General features: G+C 40.6%; 4 protein-coding genes across 20 annotated transcripts in view; 2 read left to right on the top strand and 2 right to left on the bottom strand.

Annotated features, from left to right (window-relative positions):
- LOC108631876 (collagen alpha chain CG42342) overlaps positions 1 to 13,362 on the top strand; it is an 82,534-nt gene extending 69,172 nt beyond the window's left edge. For 9 of the 16 annotated variants that reach the window (XM_026819221.1, XM_026819220.1, XM_026819224.1 and 6 more), the window contains 16 exons: positions 2,288 to 2,414; positions 2,890 to 2,978; positions 3,119 to 3,208; positions 3,301 to 3,345; positions 3,709 to 3,735; positions 3,862 to 3,897; positions 4,011 to 4,115; positions 4,329 to 4,373; positions 4,701 to 4,763; positions 8,380 to 8,406; positions 8,585 to 8,638; positions 9,059 to 9,085; positions 9,834 to 9,869; positions 10,597 to 10,731; positions 11,082 to 11,350; positions 11,911 to 11,998. In XM_026819221.1, coding sequence (XP_026675022.1) covers positions 2,288 to 2,414; positions 2,890 to 2,978; positions 3,119 to 3,208; positions 3,301 to 3,345; positions 3,709 to 3,735; positions 3,862 to 3,897; positions 4,011 to 4,115; positions 4,329 to 4,373; positions 4,701 to 4,763; positions 8,380 to 8,406; positions 8,585 to 8,638; positions 9,059 to 9,085; positions 9,834 to 9,869; positions 10,597 to 10,731; positions 11,082 to 11,207 — 1,032 coding nt within the window. In that variant the 3' untranslated portion in view covers positions 11,208 to 11,350; positions 11,911 to 11,998. Of the gene's footprint in view, positions 1 to 2,287; positions 2,415 to 2,889; positions 2,979 to 3,118; positions 3,209 to 3,300; positions 3,346 to 3,708; positions 3,736 to 3,861; positions 3,898 to 4,010; positions 4,116 to 4,328; positions 4,374 to 4,700; positions 4,764 to 8,379; positions 8,407 to 8,584; positions 8,639 to 9,058; positions 9,086 to 9,833; positions 9,870 to 10,596; positions 10,732 to 11,081; positions 11,351 to 11,900 lie in introns of all 16 variants that reach the window. The other 7 variants (XM_026819222.1, XM_026819230.1, XM_026819226.1 and 4 more) reach the window with 7 other exon arrangements.
- LOC108631878 (putative peptidyl-tRNA hydrolase PTRHD1) lies at positions 13,321 to 14,326 on the bottom strand. Its single transcript, XM_018036081.2, has 2 exons — positions 14,113 to 14,326; positions 13,321 to 13,969 (listed from the first exon to the last, which is right to left on the bottom strand). The coding sequence occupies exons 1-2, from the start codon at positions 14,296 to 14,298 to the stop codon at positions 13,796 to 13,798; spliced, it is 360 nt and encodes a 119-aa protein (XP_017891570.1). The 5' UTR covers positions 14,299 to 14,326; the 3' UTR covers positions 13,321 to 13,795.
- LOC108631877 (putative peptidyl-tRNA hydrolase PTRHD1) lies at positions 13,321 to 15,599 on the bottom strand. 2 transcript variants are annotated; one of them, XM_018036080.2, is made up of 5 exons: positions 15,455 to 15,597; positions 15,322 to 15,389; positions 14,868 to 15,054; positions 14,516 to 14,724; positions 13,321 to 13,760 (listed from the first exon to the last, which is right to left on the bottom strand). In XM_018036080.2, exons 3-4 carry the CDS (start codon positions 15,051 to 15,053, stop codon positions 14,551 to 14,553), a joined length of 360 nt encoding a protein of 119 aa, XP_017891569.1. In that variant the 5' UTR covers position 15,054; positions 15,322 to 15,389; positions 15,455 to 15,597; the 3' UTR covers positions 13,321 to 13,760; positions 14,516 to 14,550. The 2 variants fall into 2 exon arrangements, with proteins under 2 accessions (XP_017891569.1, XP_026675035.1); XM_026819234.1 differs by lacking the exon at positions 15,322 to 15,389 and having other exon boundaries at positions 15,455 to 15,599.
- Positions 15,600 to 17,104: 1,505 nt separating this feature from the next.
- The window catches only part of Ir93a (Ionotropic receptor 93a), a 6,649-nt gene continuing 4,482 nt past the window's right edge, over positions 17,105 to 19,271 (top strand). Inside the window, exons 1-9 of the mRNA XM_026819166.1 lie at positions 17,105 to 17,257; positions 17,313 to 17,453; positions 17,514 to 17,609; positions 17,678 to 17,827; positions 17,901 to 18,118; positions 18,177 to 18,341; positions 18,525 to 18,683; positions 18,755 to 18,994; positions 19,052 to 19,237. Of these exons, the coding sequence (XP_026674967.1) occupies positions 17,170 to 17,257; positions 17,313 to 17,453; positions 17,514 to 17,609; positions 17,678 to 17,827; positions 17,901 to 18,118; positions 18,177 to 18,341; positions 18,525 to 18,683; positions 18,755 to 18,994; positions 19,052 to 19,237 (1,443 nt within the window). The 5' untranslated portion in view covers positions 17,105 to 17,169. The remainder of the gene's footprint in view (positions 17,258 to 17,312; positions 17,454 to 17,513; positions 17,610 to 17,677; positions 17,828 to 17,900; positions 18,119 to 18,176; positions 18,342 to 18,524; positions 18,684 to 18,754; positions 18,995 to 19,051; positions 19,238 to 19,271) is intronic.

Genomic DNA, 19,271 nt, shown 5'->3' with positions numbered 1-19,271 from the left:
ACAAGACTTCTGTTGTAATAAACAGGAGAAAATAGATCGTTCTACCAATCTGACGGAGTAGTTTTATTGTGAATGACGCTGTCTTAATGCGCGGAGAACATTTTCTATAACAGATGCGTGCGTAACTGGAACAGACACCGTAAAGGACGGTCGACTGTGCCGGTTATCGAAAGAGAAACGTTGGTGGCAGCAAATAACACGTACACGCGAAATGATCGACTCGAGACTCGACCTTTTTCCGGTTACAGTAATTGTTTGCTTCTGGAGGCGCTACATTTGTGTCACAGAAGAGACCGCGCGGTTATTAAGGGTCTTCCTCGTCGAGCGAAAGGACGAATACTCTAGTTATCTTGTGATGGATGCGACGAAATTACACACCTGCGCACTAAAACCCCCTAACGACGGCTTAAAAAAAGAGAAAGAAACTTTCAAAAAGACTCATCGCCGTCTAACGTGTTCTTGTTCTTTTTTTTTAAGGTCTTGCCGTAAGTATTACGCTCTCGCAACGTGTCCGATCGGGGAGTGCTCGGTCCTCGGAGCGGCGGCGACGCGACGCAACAAACGAGGAGGAACGTGTTGCCTCGCGTACGAATCGCTAATTGTATTACCGTTATCGGCCGCGATCGAGTACGACGTCGATAAACTACGCTGTCTCGTCTTGCGCTAGAAGCATTTCAATGAACGAATCGAAATCGGTAGAATGCAGCCGTGTTATCGAGCTAGACAAGACGGTAGAATTCGTGAAACTTGAGAAATTTCGCAGAACGAACATCGTTGAGTTTCCGGAAAGGAGAATTCGGCCCTCGTAAATTGTAAGTTCCTCGGTGCCCTAAAAACGAGAAGGGAAGAGAATCGAGCCACTTTTAGTTCGAGAATTGGGCCGTATTTCACGGACGCATTCCTTGTTCGAATCTCCTCGAGCATTGAAGCTCGCGGAGCGACAGTAATTTTCTTCTCGAGAAGATTTTTGCGCAGCTTGCAAAATTAATTTTATATACTATATATGTGCAGTGCTTCTACTTTTGTAAAATTCACTGGACCAGCTGACGATGGGTCTGATTCGTCTACTAATAACAGTTGCGAAGTTCTAATAATCAGAGCGAAAGTGTGCGAGATTAAAAATGATAGGAGGAGCAAGATGGGATGGAGAGAGGGTCAGAATGAAAGAAAGGGTGACAGACAGAGAGAGAAAGAGAGAGAGTGAGGGACTGTCGCTTATCTTTTAGTCTAGTCAGTAGTCTGTTGGCGTAGTGTACGTAGCTTGTGTAACTAATTTGTGTTTAATGTAGCAAGTAACACCACACTACTTCTTCCCCTGTGTGTCGGTTCAAATCACTAATAACTAATACTACTACCCCCGGCTTTGAGGCTCTCGCAACTTTATCGACCGGTGATCGATGCAAGCCTGCGATTGTCGCGTAAGTATCAAACAGCCCCTCAAAGACTATATAGCTTTAAAAAGAAAAAAAAATCTACGTCGAGTGTCATACGCCATATTTCATGACTACATACCATCAGTGTCATTTTTTTTCGTCAATGTTTTCCCTTTCTGATTCATTCTTATGTTTCCCCCCGTCCAGTCGCCACGTAAAAGGTACATCAACGAGCTAGATTAATTACCTTTGAAGTATACAACTGATTATTTTTATTAAGAGTTGTTTCTGTTGTGAATTATAAAAGCATTAGAAGGAATAAAAATGGGAAAAACTGCGCACGCTGAAAGCAGCGGGTAACGGAGCACCGGCTGGATTAATTGTTACATCCCTCTCATTAAATTCCGCACATTCTGTGTATACTTTGTACGTGGCGTACGCCGGGATGGAAGAGGAAACGGGAGAACAAAAAAAAAAGAGTTCTAATAGCTTCCAGTTTCTACTAAATTTGATCCCACTAACAAGCGTTCCCATTATTGTATATTGCATGCGATACCCGTAGTACTCTTTTGTGTTTCGAATTAAACGTTAGCGTGTTTAGATTTCGTGTGTTAATAGTGTTTAATACGTGTATCCCGCTCGAACGATTTCGGCACATTCTTGTTCCAAATTCAGATGAAATTGGATAACGCAGATGGAGGTCGTGTCAAAATCGATCACGGGGATCGTAGATAGTCTCCGACGAAACCGATCCTTTCCGTATACCCGTCCTACCCGAACGAAATCGATTAACGCTTCGTCGATAATAAAAAGAGAAAAAAAAAAAAGAAAGTTTGATGTAAGCGGACAAGAAAAAGATTGAAGAAAGATATGGAGGACCTGGTTGAATCTGACCTTGCAGTGTTACATTATAGGGTTTCAAGGGTGAAAGCGGTGTGGCATTGATGAGAGGTCCGCCCGGTCTACCGGGTACGAAGGGTGAACCCGGAGAACGGGGTTACCGAGGAGAAAGAGGCACCAAGGGAGACACGGGCTCGCCAGGTAGATTCCCAAGAGCCATTCCTCTGCGAGAAAGTTCAACAGAAAGACGGATGACAATGAATTCCTTTTCCTCCGCTCTGATATCAACGGCGAACCGTTTTCTTTTGGTTTTCCCTCCGATCTAACGGATGTCCTCCGATCGCCTCGGAGTGGATACGGGCGGCCTGTTCTACGTTTTTAAAAACTACTCCGTCCCTTAACTGGTTCAACCGAACCGAAATTCTGCCATTCCAATTAAGTGAAAAACATCTTAATTGGAAAAGTCAATCAATGGTGTCTCCAGTGGTTTGTTTGTCCTATAGAATTGGTTTCCTCATTGGTAAAAGATATTCGGCTCAGGCAAATTAATGGGAAGTGTGCGTGCGTGCGCGGGGGGGAGAGAGAGTTCGTGCTAATTAGCAAAAAATGTCACAAATTAAGTCATCAGGAATAAGAATTATTGTTTATTCCTACTAGCGATAATTGGTAATTTCAGGACCGAAAGGCGATCAAGGGTTGCCTGGTTTTCCTGGATTCAATGGAACGGACGGAGAAGTCGGTATTCAGGGTCCTCCAGGATTGCCGGTACGTAAACCGTACTGCCTAGTTAATTTTCAATCAGTCAATATTCATGCATCCTCGACGTCACACGGTGTAATAATTTAATTGTCAAATCGTCATAGATTGTCATTGTATCATGAAGAACGTATCAATTATTTGCTCAGGGAATTTCTGGACCTAAGGGCGAAAAGGGCGAATACGGAGATATCGGACCTCCCGGACTTATGGGACCGCCAGGTTTGCCTGGTCCACCGGTACGTAAATTATTCATCCCTTCCGTTTCTTCGATTATCGAACCTGAACCCGGATTCGAATAAATGTTTAACGCGTATTCGTCGGTAAACAGGGTTATCCAGGGATGAAAGGCGAAAAAGGAGAGAAAGGCGAATCGGTGAGTCGATCTCTCGACAATACTTTACGCTCAGCAGATGGAATATCAAAACCCTCTCGCGTCGGATCTTTCCCATTTATATTCCCATTCAACGGGGGGAAAGAATCGATATAATTGATTGTTGTGTAGAGTACCGGTCGTCGAGCCGGCCGAGAGGGTCGTTGAATATCCATCAATTTTCGCTGCGAGTAATTCTGGGCCTTTGGTTTCGATGCGTGTGACAAGTACGACGTACTCGAGCGCTGTCAATCGGTTGGAAATCGGAGGCCCGAGCACGGCATACCACTTTAACGATACCCATTCAACAACATCGTGATAAAATCTATTTCTTTTCATGACGCGACACGGGGCTACCGCTGACAGAAATACAAAAAACTTAGGCGAAGACAGGTACGTACCAATGCTCGGCAGGAATCGTTCGCTCGTAGCAGAATTCGTTATTCGTGCCGCGGGCGTAGTTAAAGTATTAACGTCGTGAAAGAATATTTACGTTTACATCGTTCGCTTTTATTGCAGGGAGACGGTACGTTCGAAGTAAATGCCGGCGAAGTGGTAAGTACCGATCGAAAATTCGATTCCGTTCGTATCTAATCTCGCTGAAAGCGCTTTCCGCGGTTGAATAAAACAGGAGTCTCGTTTCGAGTTGCGCAATTAATTGTCCGCAGATAATGGGACCGCCGGGACCACCCGGTCCAGCCGGTGCCCCTGGTCTTCAAGGTCCTCCAGGCATTAAGGGCGACCGAGGACACGATGGTGCCAAAGGCGATCCTGTCAGTAATCACTTTAACAATTAATTGATCACTTCATTATTTAATTACAATTCTGTAACAAGAGTTTCGTGTATTACACGTTATTAGAACAATCGACACATTTTTATAAGTTGCATTAAGTATAGACCTTTAGCGTATGATCTCGAGGAGGGTGAGAAGAAGGATTGGTACGCGCGAGACGCATTCTCAATGGGTCATTTTTTCACGTTACAGGGAGAGAAGGGTGCCAAAGGAGATCCTGGTCCAATGGGACTGCCCGTACGTATTTTCCTCTCAAGATTAGGTTTGTAAGCTCTGTAGGTCACGACACGTGACAAAATGCCAAAATCGATCGATCGAAAATTTAGTAACTCATATAAATATTTTTGCATTCGACTAAACTTTCCCGTGAAATTGTTCGAGAACGTTATTAAGGATGTATTGGCTATACAGTGAATCCCAAAAGTTTATGTACCTTAGAAAAACGCATTTCCTATAATTAAAAAGAAATCAGATGTCGCAAGAACAATGCTAAGAATAAATAGCTGGTGAAAAGATTTTTATACAGATTTGCCGGACTCTGTTGAGATGTTTGTCTGCTTACAGGGCCCCATGGGACTGAGGGGAGAATCCGGGAAGCCCGGGGATGCCGGGAAACCTGGTGCCATGGTAAGAACGCGGACCTCTCGCTCCTAACGTCATCGTTATTTGGCCTCGCTGCTGAATTATTACTAGGCATTCACTAACGACCAGTGTAATCAGTCGTCGGCTCGTTCGACGATTCAACGTCTTACTTACTTCGCGTCCTCTCTGGGAGATCCTTGATTGCCTCTCGAGTATAGTACCTCGCGCGTCGTTTCCTGTATCATATCAATCGCGGTCGCTGCGCAAGACGCGTGAATAAAAGAAGAGAGAAAAAAATAAAGAAAAGCTCGCAGAAAGCGACTCGAGGGGCAACAAGACGAACGCAGCCGATGCGAGGTACCTTCGAAAGGGGATCTCAATTTGGATTAACAATCTTGTCGGTGGACAAGTTTCGATGTTACAGTCATATCGTTAGCATTTATTGGATTAAAATGTAACCGCGCGGATGAATGTTAGCAAATCGCTTTCGAGTCGTTATTTTGAAACACACAGAGAGTATCATTGACCGAGGCACAGTGGACTTAAGTAGCTTCATCGCTTGTTATCGGAATCTACTAACGATAATCCTCGACGATGAACGAATAGCAGGGAGCTTAAAGGACCGTCCGTCGCAAAAGTTGCGGGCACCGTTGTGATATCACGTTCCCGAACGTAGTACCCACGCGCAGTACAGACGCACACAAACAGACACTCATACCAATGGATAAAGAGGACTTTAACTGAAAAATGAATAATCGTACGGGACCGAGTCGATGGGAGTTCGCGTCCTACGTTGTGCGGTGCGGCAATAAGTAAGGTGGTCACACTTGTATTACATAGTGGGTACGTTTCAGCTGTGCAAAGTGTAGCAGAACGTAAATTAACTTGAACTAGAGGATAGTCGATGATGATTTCTGCATTTTATGGATTACGTGTCGATGTGTGAGGGAAAAAGAGGGAGAGGAACGAAGCGTCTTCCATAGATATTCAATATACATATGCAGTACGAGTAACGTCGTCCAGTGGATCTTTCATTTCTCCTTGCCTTCGGTTGGGTAACGAAATACGGATACGCATTACGTCGGTGCTGTACATTTATTTATCCAAAGTAATCTCCAGCGGATGTTCGCACTACCATCCGTCCTGTCCATCGTATTCTATGTTTAATCTCTACAACTACTTGTGCGTGCGTGTCTACGCGTGTATGCGCTGCATACACTCGAGGGAGGAATGTTAATTAAATTGAAACGATGAAGTTTTAGCGTTATACGTGGTACCGCGGTACGAAAGCTAAGATTTTGCCTTAAACGATTTAAATTAAAACGATAGATTAAGGTGATAGATCGCTATGTATAAAAGAAAAAAACTTTTTACGACAGTTTATAAGCTATCTAAAAAGCATTACGCAGATTATTTTGTTCAAACTCATTCCTTCACCGATCTTTTTTTATACCACATTTTCCATTTGTTTGTTGTTAAATTCGTGCTCCTCTTCAGTTCTTGTACCTATATCTCCTCTGAACTGATTTCGAAGCTCGAAACTATTTTTTTGATATTTTTCTAATTTTCTGTTTAAGTTGTACTTAACGAGTACATAATGTATCATCTTGCGCATAATAGTAACCGTATTATTTATTTCGTTTCTACGCCTCCATGCTCCCGCGTGTTTCAATTATTAAATTTCAATCTGCTGATTATTATTTCACGCGAACGTTCTTTAATTAATGATACTTGTACATCGAGAGCTAATCAATAGCTTAGGCGAATGCGGCACGATTATTTCTAGAATCCATCGCGTGCGAATAACGAGAGGTACTTAAATCCAATTTAAGAGCAGACGGAAATAGATTGGTAAACGATAATAAGTAATCGAGGCCTAAAACCACGATAGTGATTATGCATAGATGATATTGCCAACGACTTACTTAACGACTCAACAAGGAGAAAAAGAAAATTAATACGTGTTAGCGAATTATTTGTGATCTTAATCACCGATAAGAACGCGGAATCGCCTGTTCATTTCCACAGTTGAACACGAGAAAGCAGACAGTTGTACAACGTAGAATAGTTATCGACAAACGTAGTGGTGTTAACAAATCGTTTAACGACGTCTCGCTTGCCTCGGTTCGGAGTTTAACGGATTAGCTACCGATTTTTGCTGTGTAATAACTTCGATGGAGATGTGTAGAAATTATTGCGAATAGTTATATACCTAACAAGACGACGGAATGAGCAGAAATATGAAGCTCCTCGTATCGTGCAGGCACTTCAAATGATAACGCGAGTGAACACTATTGGCGATAGGCGTCGATGCATCTGCGTACGTAACTGTGCGGATGCAGACGAATTTTCTTCATTGAGAAAAAAGCTGATAGGGAACTTCACCGTGACTCGTGTGCGTGTGTATACAATTTGCGTATGCGTACGTATATACGTATACACGCATTGGTGTGGCTGTGTGTACACATACATATATATATATGTATAAAAATATATATATATATATATATACATGCATGATGACAACGGATAGTAATATTAATAACGATGGTGAGGTATGCGGGGAGGAGGCACATAACATTTTTTCGTGCGTGCGTATGTGTGTATTGTAAATCGGCGGCGCGCCTTGGTGATTAACAAACAAAACGGACAAACGAAATATAGATGAGAAACAAAATTGAAACGGAGGAGAGAATTATAGAGAACAATGACGAACGACGTATTTGCGTATAAGAATAATTAACTCTAACAACTTTTGTTTTACAATTTGTCCCAATTAATAAACAGAATGTGCATGTGCCTGTGTCCTTTGCTTCTATACAATGCCCTTTCGAAATTTTTAACGCTTCACATTCACCACCTTGTAGTGAACATCTTACCGCTTTGCATTTTGCTCTGGCTGCGATCCGACGATCGTTGTTTCAACTGTTATTTTTCACATACATTTAGTTTATTACTCTCGTTCTGTCCGCGAATCCTTACTTGCGTCTCGTCTGACGAATCGTATACATTATTACACGCATATCGAGATCGCGAGATAGAGATTAACACGTGTTAATTTGCTGCAACCACGACCGGGTAAACGTAATTGTTGGATCGTTATGCCATCTCGTGATACACTGTACAGCGAAGGTATTTGGAAACGTAATTGGCATACCAGTAAGAGAAAAAAAAAACAAATCCGCTGGTTTTTTTAATTTTTTTTCCTCAGTTCTCTTGAATTCGAATTTACCTCTTTCTTTATCTTTCTCCTTTGCCTAACGCCCATTAATTGTACACTTGCCTCGCTCTAACTAAAATAACGTACTTTGGCGAAAAAAACTTTTTTTGTATTTCTCGCTTATAAATTAATTTTTAAACCGCGAGGAATGTGCAAGTATTTGATTCACAAGCTGAATTCCTTTATTTGAAGGATACTACGTGATATAACAAGTAGTAGTCCCTGTTTTTATTTGACACTCGAGAACGATGATTTTTAATAAGAAACATGATTGGAAGGGCGTTTCTGAGGAGCTTGGCAGGGTACAATGTTGCTGTGAATGTCGGGGCGGAAGGCGTCTAATCAAGTTTTCCTAATAATAAATTACATTTGAAACGGCATATTCGATATTGATTGTCAGGTGACTTCAATGAATTTGACAAGGTTTCCTCTGCCTTTCAGGGGCCACCAGGATTAGACGGCATGAAGGTGAGCAATCCTCGGGGAGACCCGTTTAAACCATACGTTATAATTTTATAATTAATCGGATCTTCGATCATCTCGCTCATACTGCAATTTCATCATTCAGCTCTAAGTAGATTAAGTCGCGGTACTGTTTCGATGTACGAAAGAAGTACAATACTCGGTTATCTCTTCGTATTTACAGGGTGCGCAAGGAGACCCGGGCACGAAGGGCGAGAGAGGGGATCCCGGCCTACCTGTAAGTAACTCTCCTATAAAATTACGTTTGTGTGGTAATTGGCCCTCGGATTGAAATTACTTTCCCTGTAATCGAGAATATTTCGATTGATCACAGCCATAAGCTTGAAGGTCTCTTGCCCCCGACTCCTCGTTTCTTCATAAAGATTCCGTAACTTTTTTTCAACCGGCGAACATTTCGAAAGTTTTTTATGAGAAATGTTCGGCCGAAACTCGAGAGAAGTATTGACGCGGGAATTCGCTTCCGAGCACCGCGTGGCAGGGGATTATTTCAAAATTTAATCTGTCCGCCCGCGAAGGGTACGACGCCGAATCGTCGACACGACGATTTATTTCTACCGAATGATCGCACATTTCATTCGGCTGAAACTCGATTACACGTTCCGTCGAGACATCAACGACGCATTCTGTTTATCCCCAGGGTACCGACGGAATTCCTGGCACGGAGGTACAGTGGCATTCGATTATCGCTCGCCCCTCGGTGTGACTGCGACACACAGTCTAACCAGCCCGGGGTAACGACGATACATCTGCCTGATTTACCCCGGGGACTGTCCCCGAAAATTTTTTCTCTTTTTAGTTCCTTTTGCACGAGGGCCCGAACATTACTGTTCCACGCTTCTCTCCCTCTTTACATTAACACCTCGCACGTTCCCTCGGCCCTGCAAACTTTGTCAGAACCTGCCTCTCAAATCTGGCATTTACCTTACAAACATAATTTAACATTCACGTGTTTATACCTAACACAAATTACATGCACAATTAAACTAACAATTTTGATAATTCGATAAGTTTGCTTAAAACTTTTCATAGAACAATTAAATTCCAAGTAAAAATTATCGTTTAATTGCTTTATCAATTCAATGGGCAAAAAATTTCTAGTCTGGAAAGAAGGAGAAACGCACAATTCTCTAAATTTGTACTTAGAATTTCTAAGAAATTAGAACTGCAAACTGTCGTCCAACTCGCGATGTAAAAAGGGGGATAATGAAATTATAGCTTGCTTCTTTCACTACTTGACGCACTCTCGTGATTATGGTCACACTTTCTATCTCCGCAAGCAATTTCTCCACAGCAAAATCGTACGTGTAATAAGAAATTCTGTTTCGACCAAGAAAAATCGTGCATGTAGAACAGATATTAACAGAGGCATGAGCGTCACTTAACGAATAAATACTTTGACGTACCGATTCCAGGGACCGAAGGGAGAGAAAGGTGCTAACGGCGAATCTGTGAGTATTAATCTAAAAAAAAGACTATCAGTAATTAAATAATTGGGCAAGAAAATCATAGAGCTCGGCGAGTGAACATCTTACTGATAGACGAAAAGAGTTCCTCGTTCCAGACCGAAAACGATTATTTCTAATCAGCCTAATCACCGTCCTAAATAAGTACTTAATCACGTTATTATTAAGATCGTAACATCATGTTCATTATCAGCATTTAGTACTATGCATTTCCATGTTCTCATTGCAAAATCATCGGATTCGAGTCGTGACTCTCCCCGGAAGTACAGGATGAACTTTAGAACGATCGTCACTTCACAAATCGATTCTCCATTGATCCATACACGCTTACGTATGCTGCCACCAGCGTATATTGTAAATAATGTGATTTAATAACTCATTCCGAAACGCAGTCTACCGATTATAGGGATTACGAAGCGAAAATGGAAATGTAGCATACTTTCACGTTTCCTTATTTCGACACTTGACAAAACGAGCTATCGAAACGGTTCAGAGTACACGGGGGACCGAGTATAAGAACGGAAAATTTGTTTCTCGACGCCTTTGTTGGACGTTCATGCTCAATTGCGTATTATGCACAATTAATCGATTATTACTATGCATAAAGAGTACATCTCTTTTTCTTGTGCCTGGCCTTATTTGCACGTCCGCGAATACGTTTGCCTGTGCGTACGTCGCTCGAGTCCTGAAGCGTTTTCGTGTATGAACACAGGGACCGTCTGGGAAACGCGGTAAAAAAGGCGACAAGGGCAGCAAAGGAGATCAAGGCGTACCTGGATTGGACGCACCCTGTCCAGTAGGGCTCGACGGACTTCCACTAGCAGGATGCGGCTGGAGACCACCCCAGGTATCTCGCTTTTCCCATAAACGTTTTCATCCCTCCGTTAATACTCCCGTTGCGTTTTAACTGTTTCTTCCCCGATCGTCCCTAATCTTACAATTAAATCTTTAAAAATGTGATTAAGACGACTTTGACGAATTAGAAGTTCATCTCAACATAATTTTATATCGTAACGAGTATACTAATCTTTATCAAATTTACTTTGATTGAGAACTACTGATTAATTGGGTTGTGATTTTTATCAGAAAGCTTTACTTATTCTGGGTAATCGGGAGTAAATGTAAATAGCGAAGAGGGGGGTTTGTAAGGGATTGTAAGTAGGTGCAACGAACGCTTGGATTCTCGTCTATGCTTAGCAGGAGATCACTAGCACCTCGATACCAGCTGTCGAAGAGTCTGAACCTGCAGAAACGGAGTACGAGGAACAAGGAGCGGAATACGAGGAGTATACGGATCCAAACGAAAATCTAGCCGAGCAATAAGTGCTCGTTGTGCGCTGCCCTAATCACTACCAACAACTACCAATACTACTACCACTACCATCACCACTACAACCACCAAAACCACCACCGCGATCGCCCTCATCACTCGTCTCACCTTGCTCTCCCAAACTAACGTGGTCCTGGTAATTGCAAGTCCCGTAGTTATGCTAACGTTGTTTGCATGCGCAGTCGGCAGACTATGCTCCTAAATAACAAATCTGCTCCGAAGGCAGACCTTCGAGAAATCTGCGACTACTTTTCCTTTGCCAGTTTCATTATTTTACCTGCGTCGCTCTATCGCTAAGTACGCGCGTTGCTGTAATTAAACTCTTTTGAAAACGACACTTTGTGTCGAAGCTTACGCTTCTGTTTGCCTTCAGCTTCGTATCGCTTTAGAAAAGTTAACAAATACACATATTTGACTGCGTCTTTGTAAAATATCCGCTTACCACTTTCTTTCTTTGCATCGCTTATTCGCACGATGACATAATTTTTTAATATGTAACAATCAACAATGAACTCGTCTATAATCAATGGAAACTTGTACAAAGCATCGTACTCGTATAATTTCAAAGAAACCATTTGTTTTCTCTTTGAATGTATCTACACAAGTTTTCTCTTTTACATACGCTTTATATTTGCAAACGGAATTTCGCATTATGCAAACGTTTACAATTTTGCTTTCCTCTACGGATGTTTTCAGAGAAGAAGGAACATTCTTCACGATTGGCTAGAAGAGGAAGAAGGAAAAGAAGGGCAGTGATACAAGCACGATAAGGAAGATAGTACATATTTTCAAGGACCTTTGTGTATACTCCATCGTAAAAATACAATTTATTCAGTTTAACGTGAAATGAAGCGAGTTATTTAAGAAAAAGAAATATGCATGGTGTTCACTCCTATGGTTCGCGCCATTCATCGACCGTCTGTAATGTAATAAAGTAAGTCGTTAAGGAAAGATTCATTTAAAACCACAGTGAAACATCTTTCTGGGAATTAAAACCAGGATGTGACATTCTACGTTCTTCTTTTAATCAATTTTTATTGTATTCGGTATAGATCGTTGGTTTTCACTGTACTATAAACGACTGAAACCTCTTGCGATTTGCCAGAGCGAACACCCTGCGTATATTTTTTTACATAATATATATATTTTTTTTCTTTTTTGGCATACGCATACATGTATGCCGGAATAATCTTCTTGCCACATCGGGTGTTGTAAATAAGTGTACTTACAGTGTTTAGCGTCCGCAAATAGTGCGTGTACATAAATATCTAGAACTTATCACCGCGAACGCGGTTAGAAACGGCATCATAATTTTAAACGACAATTTGTTCATAATGTAAACGTAAACGTGAATAATTTACATTAAGTTACGTTAATTCCTAGGCGGAAGAGTAAGGCCGGTGACCGAATTATCCAAATATCGTTCGCACAACGTAATAATAGCGATAGGGAATGGTCTAAAACGAATAAATGATTTATTAGTCTATGGATATCATCGCCATTGTATATCTTCTTTTGCGAAATGCGTTACGTTTTCCATGGAGAAATTAATTTTCATCGCGTGCAGATAGAATACAATGTGTAAAAAGTTTCGATTATTCCACGTTTCTACATTGAAAATGAACTGCCAATTGTATTTTCTAAAACATCGTAAACGAATTGCTTCTCGATGTATATTTATTTCGCCGGAATGCGACTGACCGCAGTTTGGCACACGCAATTATATGTATTTATACAGCTTCCTTTTTTAAATTAATTTCACGACATATGAGTAGATTTTTTAAAACGTTTGTAATTTAAATTGTACATCGCTTTTGGAAGGTCCTATCTGTTTCCCTTTATTCAAATTTTTACCCAGTATCGTAAGTTTAATTATTAAAGAGTTTCGAGTATTATTGTATTTCCGTCGGCGGGAATGACGGAATGTGAGTTTTTATAATGGGAAACGCTGATTTTATTATCTTCGGTACGTCCAATGAATATTTCTGAATAGTTGCGGAGGAAAATTTTTATACAAACGTCGGTTAATAATGCATATCCTGACAATTTCTATTTAGATTAGTAATAATGTCAAGTGTAAAGCAAAGGAGTAACGTGTACACATTGTCAATACTATCAGGTATTATTAAATAAAGCATAATTATATTATACAGTTTTCACGTTCCGATCAATCCCATTTCAATGTTCAATTATTACACTGCGGATTTTCATGCAAAATCATCAGACCCGACATTTCCGGGTTCTCGCGTACCTTTAACCTTTTAGGCACGGCTGAATTTTGCGCGGGGCTGTTTCTCTGTAGTTCAACGCGAATTACGTATAAATAATACGGCACTGCAATGTGTGACGGATAATACTGTTTTTTACACGAGTACATTAGAATGAAGTGTTTGATGATTAAATTATAATTTTTCTTAAATATATGATACACGCATTTTAACTTTAACAATTTATTCTAATAATTAATAATATAATTCAGTATGGTAAGTCTTAAAACACGGTACAACGCACAGACCCGCGAAAGCCACTATAGTGGCGCATAATGCCTAAGAGATTAATATACAGTAATATTTAGTTGGTTTCACAGTTTAAGTAGTTTATATTTTTTGAAATATGATTGTACTTCCTTCTTTGGATAGGGCTTTATTGCCAGACAAGTAGGAATGTTTTCGGGCTGTTCAATCCATAGTTTATGATGAATGTTCCCATCCGACAATTTTGAACACAAATCATTTAAACTGGCTTCATCTGGAACCTAATATTTATATTCATAAATATTATAAGTGTCAGCATGTTCCTTCTATTTTGAAACGATTGTATAGACAGATGTTTTGCATAATATATACAACTTAATACTCGATCCTATCAATATATTGTAAAATCGTGAATTAAACTTACTTCCAGGACAACTTTGTGCATGTCATTTAAATTGGCGAGGTAGGTTTGTGTGTAGTTATCGTTATAAAAAAGATGAGTGACAGCAGTGCAAGCGTGACATGCTTGAGCTATAACTGCACCGACAGGCCATCCCATAGTCTTCAGGAGATCGCCTCGTATCGCTACGTATTGAATCAGCTCCGTCATTCTAAAAATAAAAAGAACTATTATTAAAAGAAAGAATTGTTTGACCTTTTGCAATGCTCTTCAATTTCATTCAACGAAACGAAGTACAAACGAACACCAAGTATGTACAAAAATGAAAATGGTTATTGTTTCTACAAAGAACAGAAACAAACGTAAATATATTGTTTATTACAGTTTATATTGTGCAACATTCATGAGGTAAGTAAATATATTATGCCTAAGAGATTAATATACAGTAATATTTAGTTGGTTTCACAGTTTAAGTAGTTTATATTTTTTGAAATATGATTGTACTTCCTTCTTTGGATAGGGCTTTATTGCCAGACAAGTAGGAATGTTTTCGGGCTGTTCAATCCATAGTTTATGATGAATGTTCCCATCCGACAATTTTGAACACAAATCATTTAAACTGGCTTCATCTGGAACCTAATATTTATATTCATAAATATTATAAGTGTCAGCATGTTCCTTCTATTTTGAAACGATTGTATAGACAGAAGTTTTGCATAATATATACAACTTAATACTCGATCCTATCAATATATTGTAAAATCGTGAATTAAACTTACTTCCAGGACAACTTTGTGCATGTCATTTAAATTGGCGAGGTAGGTTTGTGTGTAGTTATCGTTATAAAAAAGATGAGTGACAGCAGTGCAAGCGTGACATGCTTGAGCTATAACTGCACCGACAGGCCATCCCATAGTCTTCAGGAGATCGCCTCGTATCGCTACGTATTGAATCAGCTCCGTCATTCTAAAAATAAAAAGAACTATTATTAAAAGAAAGAATTGTTTTACCTTTTGCAATCCTCTTCAATTTCATTCAACGAAACGAAGTACAAACGAACACCAAGTATGTACAAAAATGAAAATGGTTATTGTTTCTACAAAGAACAGAAACAAACGTAAGTATATTGTTTATTACAGTTTATATTGTGCAACATTCATGAGGTAAGTAAATATATTTTCACCATGTGCAATCTTAATCATATTTTTCATTAAAACACACGTTAATCTTCACCTTAATATTAATTATTAAATGTTGACACGATTTTTATTCTTCTTTTACACAACTTCGATAATTCTTCTCTATAATCAAGATAATATGATATCCTAACTAATATAATATGTAGTTATCATAATGTAAATGTTACTCGATATTTAAGTTGCTTTTTCGAAAGAGCCATGCTTGTTGACAACACGTGGTAATTCGGCTCAGCTGTGCTGATGACAGTAGTGATTGTTATTTAGATGTAAAATATTGATATACGTCTATATACACACTAGCCAACATATACATAGGCAATTTCCCTATTTGCGACACACAGGAACTATTTTCTTCCAAAAGTTGTCCGTTGGCTCTACTGAAAATGGACTGTGTTTGCGGTATTGTATTGGCTTTCAGAAAAATGTTAATACAAGTAAAGAGAAAATATTCTTTCTGATACAAGTACGTCCACCCACGAAAGCGTTTCGCGGAACACCAGGAGCACGACTCTGAATGTCTGAATCAGGGATCGTATAATTTTTGTCTCGGTCGGAAAGTGGGGACAACGCGACCATTACGGTTCCTGATTGGTTCGTATAATTTTTCCCGCACGGCTCGCTTCCCCTCTTTTTCGCCCGTATTTTGATCCCCACTACTATTCTCATCCGCCATGCCTAGCATACCCCCATCAAGTATTGGTCGCCACCATGGTCGCGTCGTCCTCACTTTCCGGCCGAGGGACAAATTATACGATCCCTGACCATGTCTAGCATACCCTCGCCAAGTATTGGTCGCCACCATGGTCGCGTCGTCCCCACTTTCCGGCCGAGGGACAAATTAAACGATCCCTGCTCTGAATACCGGCTTATTTGACCAACAGATTCGCCATGTTATTAGTTGTGCGTAGGCTCTAATTTGAGCAACGTCGATAGTTTTTATTCGAATAAGAAATCGAGAAATACAGTGAGCGCGTTTATTATGAACAGCGCTATTCTTATAACGGAGAACTTATTATTATATGAATAAAGAGTACAGTCAAATTGAATTAAGCGTTTTTTATTTAACACTTTCCCTGCCATGTTACAAAAACTCAGAGATTCTTGGAATTGTAATGTTAACAATTCCAGAAAGGGATACCTCTTCACTCATAATATTATTCTATTACAAAGATTAATTTTCGACAACGTATCAGAAAAATTTTCGTTTAGTAATTTTTATAAATGGTGTCACAGAAATTCTTGGAATTATAACTTCACAGTTTCAGGAAGGGATACTACTTCACTGATTATATTCTCCTGTTACAAAGTTCAATTTTCGACAAAATTCAGAATAATACTATACTATTTTAAAAGTTCATTGTGTCGCTTATTATTTATAAAGACCTGATTAAGAGAAACTTGAAACGAATAAAAAAATAAATATTAAAAATACACGCGACAAAAATTAAAAGAGTACATTATTAAAATAAAGTATAATATTCGCATATTGTATTATTGCAAGCGTAATTCGATTACGAATTAATCCCACGTCTGCTAATTTCGGGAGCGTCGTCGCGTCGTTTCTCAGATTTCGATATCCATTATCGAGAGGGTTGAATTGAATAATCAACTAGATGCACGCAACTATGCAGGTCGAAGCAATGTCCCGTTCCAATTCCACGGGGATTCGATCGTTCGGTGGTTAGTTATTAAAGAACTGACCTTTCCTCACGATTCCCTGATACGCCGAGTTGCATTAGGCTCGGTGTAGTCGCGCACGGTTCGTGATCGTCTCGGTTTGTAATAACGGATCGGCAAAACTAATGAAGTGATACATTATTCACAGGTGTCCCTGGTTATATATCGTTGAATAAACGCGTTCTCGTTTCGTGTGTCGGTAGAAATGATATCGGTTCTGTTGCTGCTCAGGTGCGTCGTCTATGGGAATAGTTTCGACGAGTTTCCTCCGGTGTTTGCCAACACATCGATGGGTACGGTTTTTCTCCCGACGCAGGAACCGCGATTTAAAGGAATTCTTTTAAACAGCCGTGGTCATCGACAGAAGTTTCTTCGGGAGCAGAGAGGAGCACCGAGACGCCGTATACCTAATACGCAATTTATTCAGGCAAACGGAAAGCGACATAGCCGTTCATGTTTTTTCTTACGCGAACGTCGATCTGTATCAAGGTAAAGTCGCCGTTCTCATTTCAAATCGTCTACTAATCTCGATTATCCCTCGATAATTAGACTACACGATTCTCCTCTCTATCGCGAGTTGCAATTCGACTTGGCGGCTGCACAGGATCGCGCGGAAGGAAGAGCTCGTCCACCTCGCCATAACAGGTTTAAAAAATTTTCAATACCATTTCCCTAATCGAATAATCGGACTCAACGAATATTCCTATTCCAAGACCTGGATTGTCCCCGAATCCCAGAGAAATACGGTATGAGCATACCGTTAATACAGCCAGGAGAGGAGCTGTCTCAGATATTCCTCGACCTAAGAATGATGGACGTTCTCTCTTGGACTGCGATCAACATCCTCCACGACGATACGTTCGGTGATAAGATTAACGATTTGGTTCGGTGCGTCGATCTTCCGTAGATTACATCCAGTTTTACGCATCGTTTCAGACAGAGACACGATCAGCACCGTGATGAGGGCCATCTCGGATAAATTACCGTACAACCACATTAACGTGATCTCCAGATCGATATTCACGTTGAAGCAGAGTAACGGAGAGACGAAGAGTTCGATAATGAAAGTGTTGAACGATTTCCACGTGGATCAGCTCGGACATTGTTTCCTGGTGATCGCTACGGTAGACGTGGTCGCCGAAGTGATGAGCGTGGTGAGACTTCTGTTCTTTCAAGTCATTTTCCGTAGTCGATACTTAATCCCTTTCGTAGGCAAGGTCATTGAAACTGGTCCATCCAGCGAGCCAATGGTTGTACGTGATCACTGATACTTCAACGCAGAATATGATGAACATGAGCTTTTTCCTCGATTTCCTGAGTGAAGGTGGAAACGTGGCCTTCATGAATAACGCGACCAACTCTGACAGTCTTTGCAAAGTAATGATCGATCATTAGTTCCGATTGATTGATCATAGACCTCCATTTTTATCAATTCATTTTACCGCGAATAATCAATTTTTTTCAGTAGAAAAAAACGGGTAACGAGTTGGAATAGTTAAGAGCGATTTCTTTGTAAAGTCTAATCTACGACAGATAATTTGTGAACGATTCTGGCTTCAGGTCGAGCTGATGTGTTACATAAAAGAAGTGGTCGAAGTATTGACGCAGGCTGTCAAGTATGTCTTCGAAAACGAATTAGAGCTGTTCGACAATAGGAGGAAGAGAACTTTCGAGGTGACGAAGGAAGAACGGCGGACTGAGATCCTGAGGAATGTCCGGGTCAGTAAATCGTTCCCCACGTTCCCTTCTAACGTACGGTTTAAACTGAAATCGGAGCACACCGCGTACAGCTATTCCTTTCACAAGACACGTCCCATTCCAAAGACGGCTGCAATCGCTGCCTGCTCTGGAGATTCACCTCGTCCATCACTTGGGGAAACTACTTTTCCCATAACAAAATGGATGAGCTGGTGCGCCTGTTGGACATAGGCACGTGGACGCCTGGCTTAGGGATTAATTTGACCGACGTCATTTTCCCTCACATCGCACACGGGTTCAGAGGCATCAGATTACCAATCGCTACGTACCACGTGGGTAAACGATGGACCAAACAATTGTCCCTTAAATGAAAACCGGTGATATTACAGAATCCACCGTGGCAGATAATTTCTGTGAGTAAAACCGGACAGAAATCGTACGACGGGCTGATTTTCGACGTGCTCAATCATCTCGGGAAGAAATTAAATTTCACGTACACTGTAATTGCGCCTGATGTGACTACGAGCCAAACTTCGAAGTCCTTGAATTCTTCTCGCTTCGCAAAGCTCGGCGAGGTGACAATTTTCATATTTAAACTGCGAATTTTTT

Source organism: Ceratina calcarata, unplaced genomic scaffold (assembly GCF_001652005.2).
Source record: "Ceratina calcarata isolate Rehan_Ccalc_2016 unplaced genomic scaffold, ASM165200v1 scaffold97.2, whole genome shotgun sequence".
NCBI classification, from domain to species: Eukaryota; Metazoa; Arthropoda; class Insecta; order Hymenoptera; family Apidae; genus Ceratina; species Ceratina calcarata.
The sequence above is the reverse complement of the archived record's forward strand: the minus strand, read 5'-3'. Positions and strand labels throughout refer to the sequence as shown.

Bases quoted from the DNA above. Each gene is read 5' to 3' on its own strand.
- LOC108631878 (XM_018036081.2), bottom strand. From the start codon at position 14,298: ATGACGGAGCTGATTCAATACGTAGCGATACGAGGCGATCTCCTGAAG. The intron at 13,970-14,112 runs GTAAGTTTAATT...TATAAATATTAG, and splicing joins TGCACAAAGTTGTCCTGGAA to GTTCCAGATGAAGCCAGTTT.
- LOC108631877 (XM_026819234.1), bottom strand. From the start codon at position 15,053: ATGACGGAGCTGATTCAATACGTAGCGATACGAGGCGATCTCCTGAAG. The intron at 14,725-14,867 runs GTAAGTTTAATT...TATAAATATTAG, and splicing joins TGCACAAAGTTGTCCTGGAA to GTTCCAGATGAAGCCAGTTT.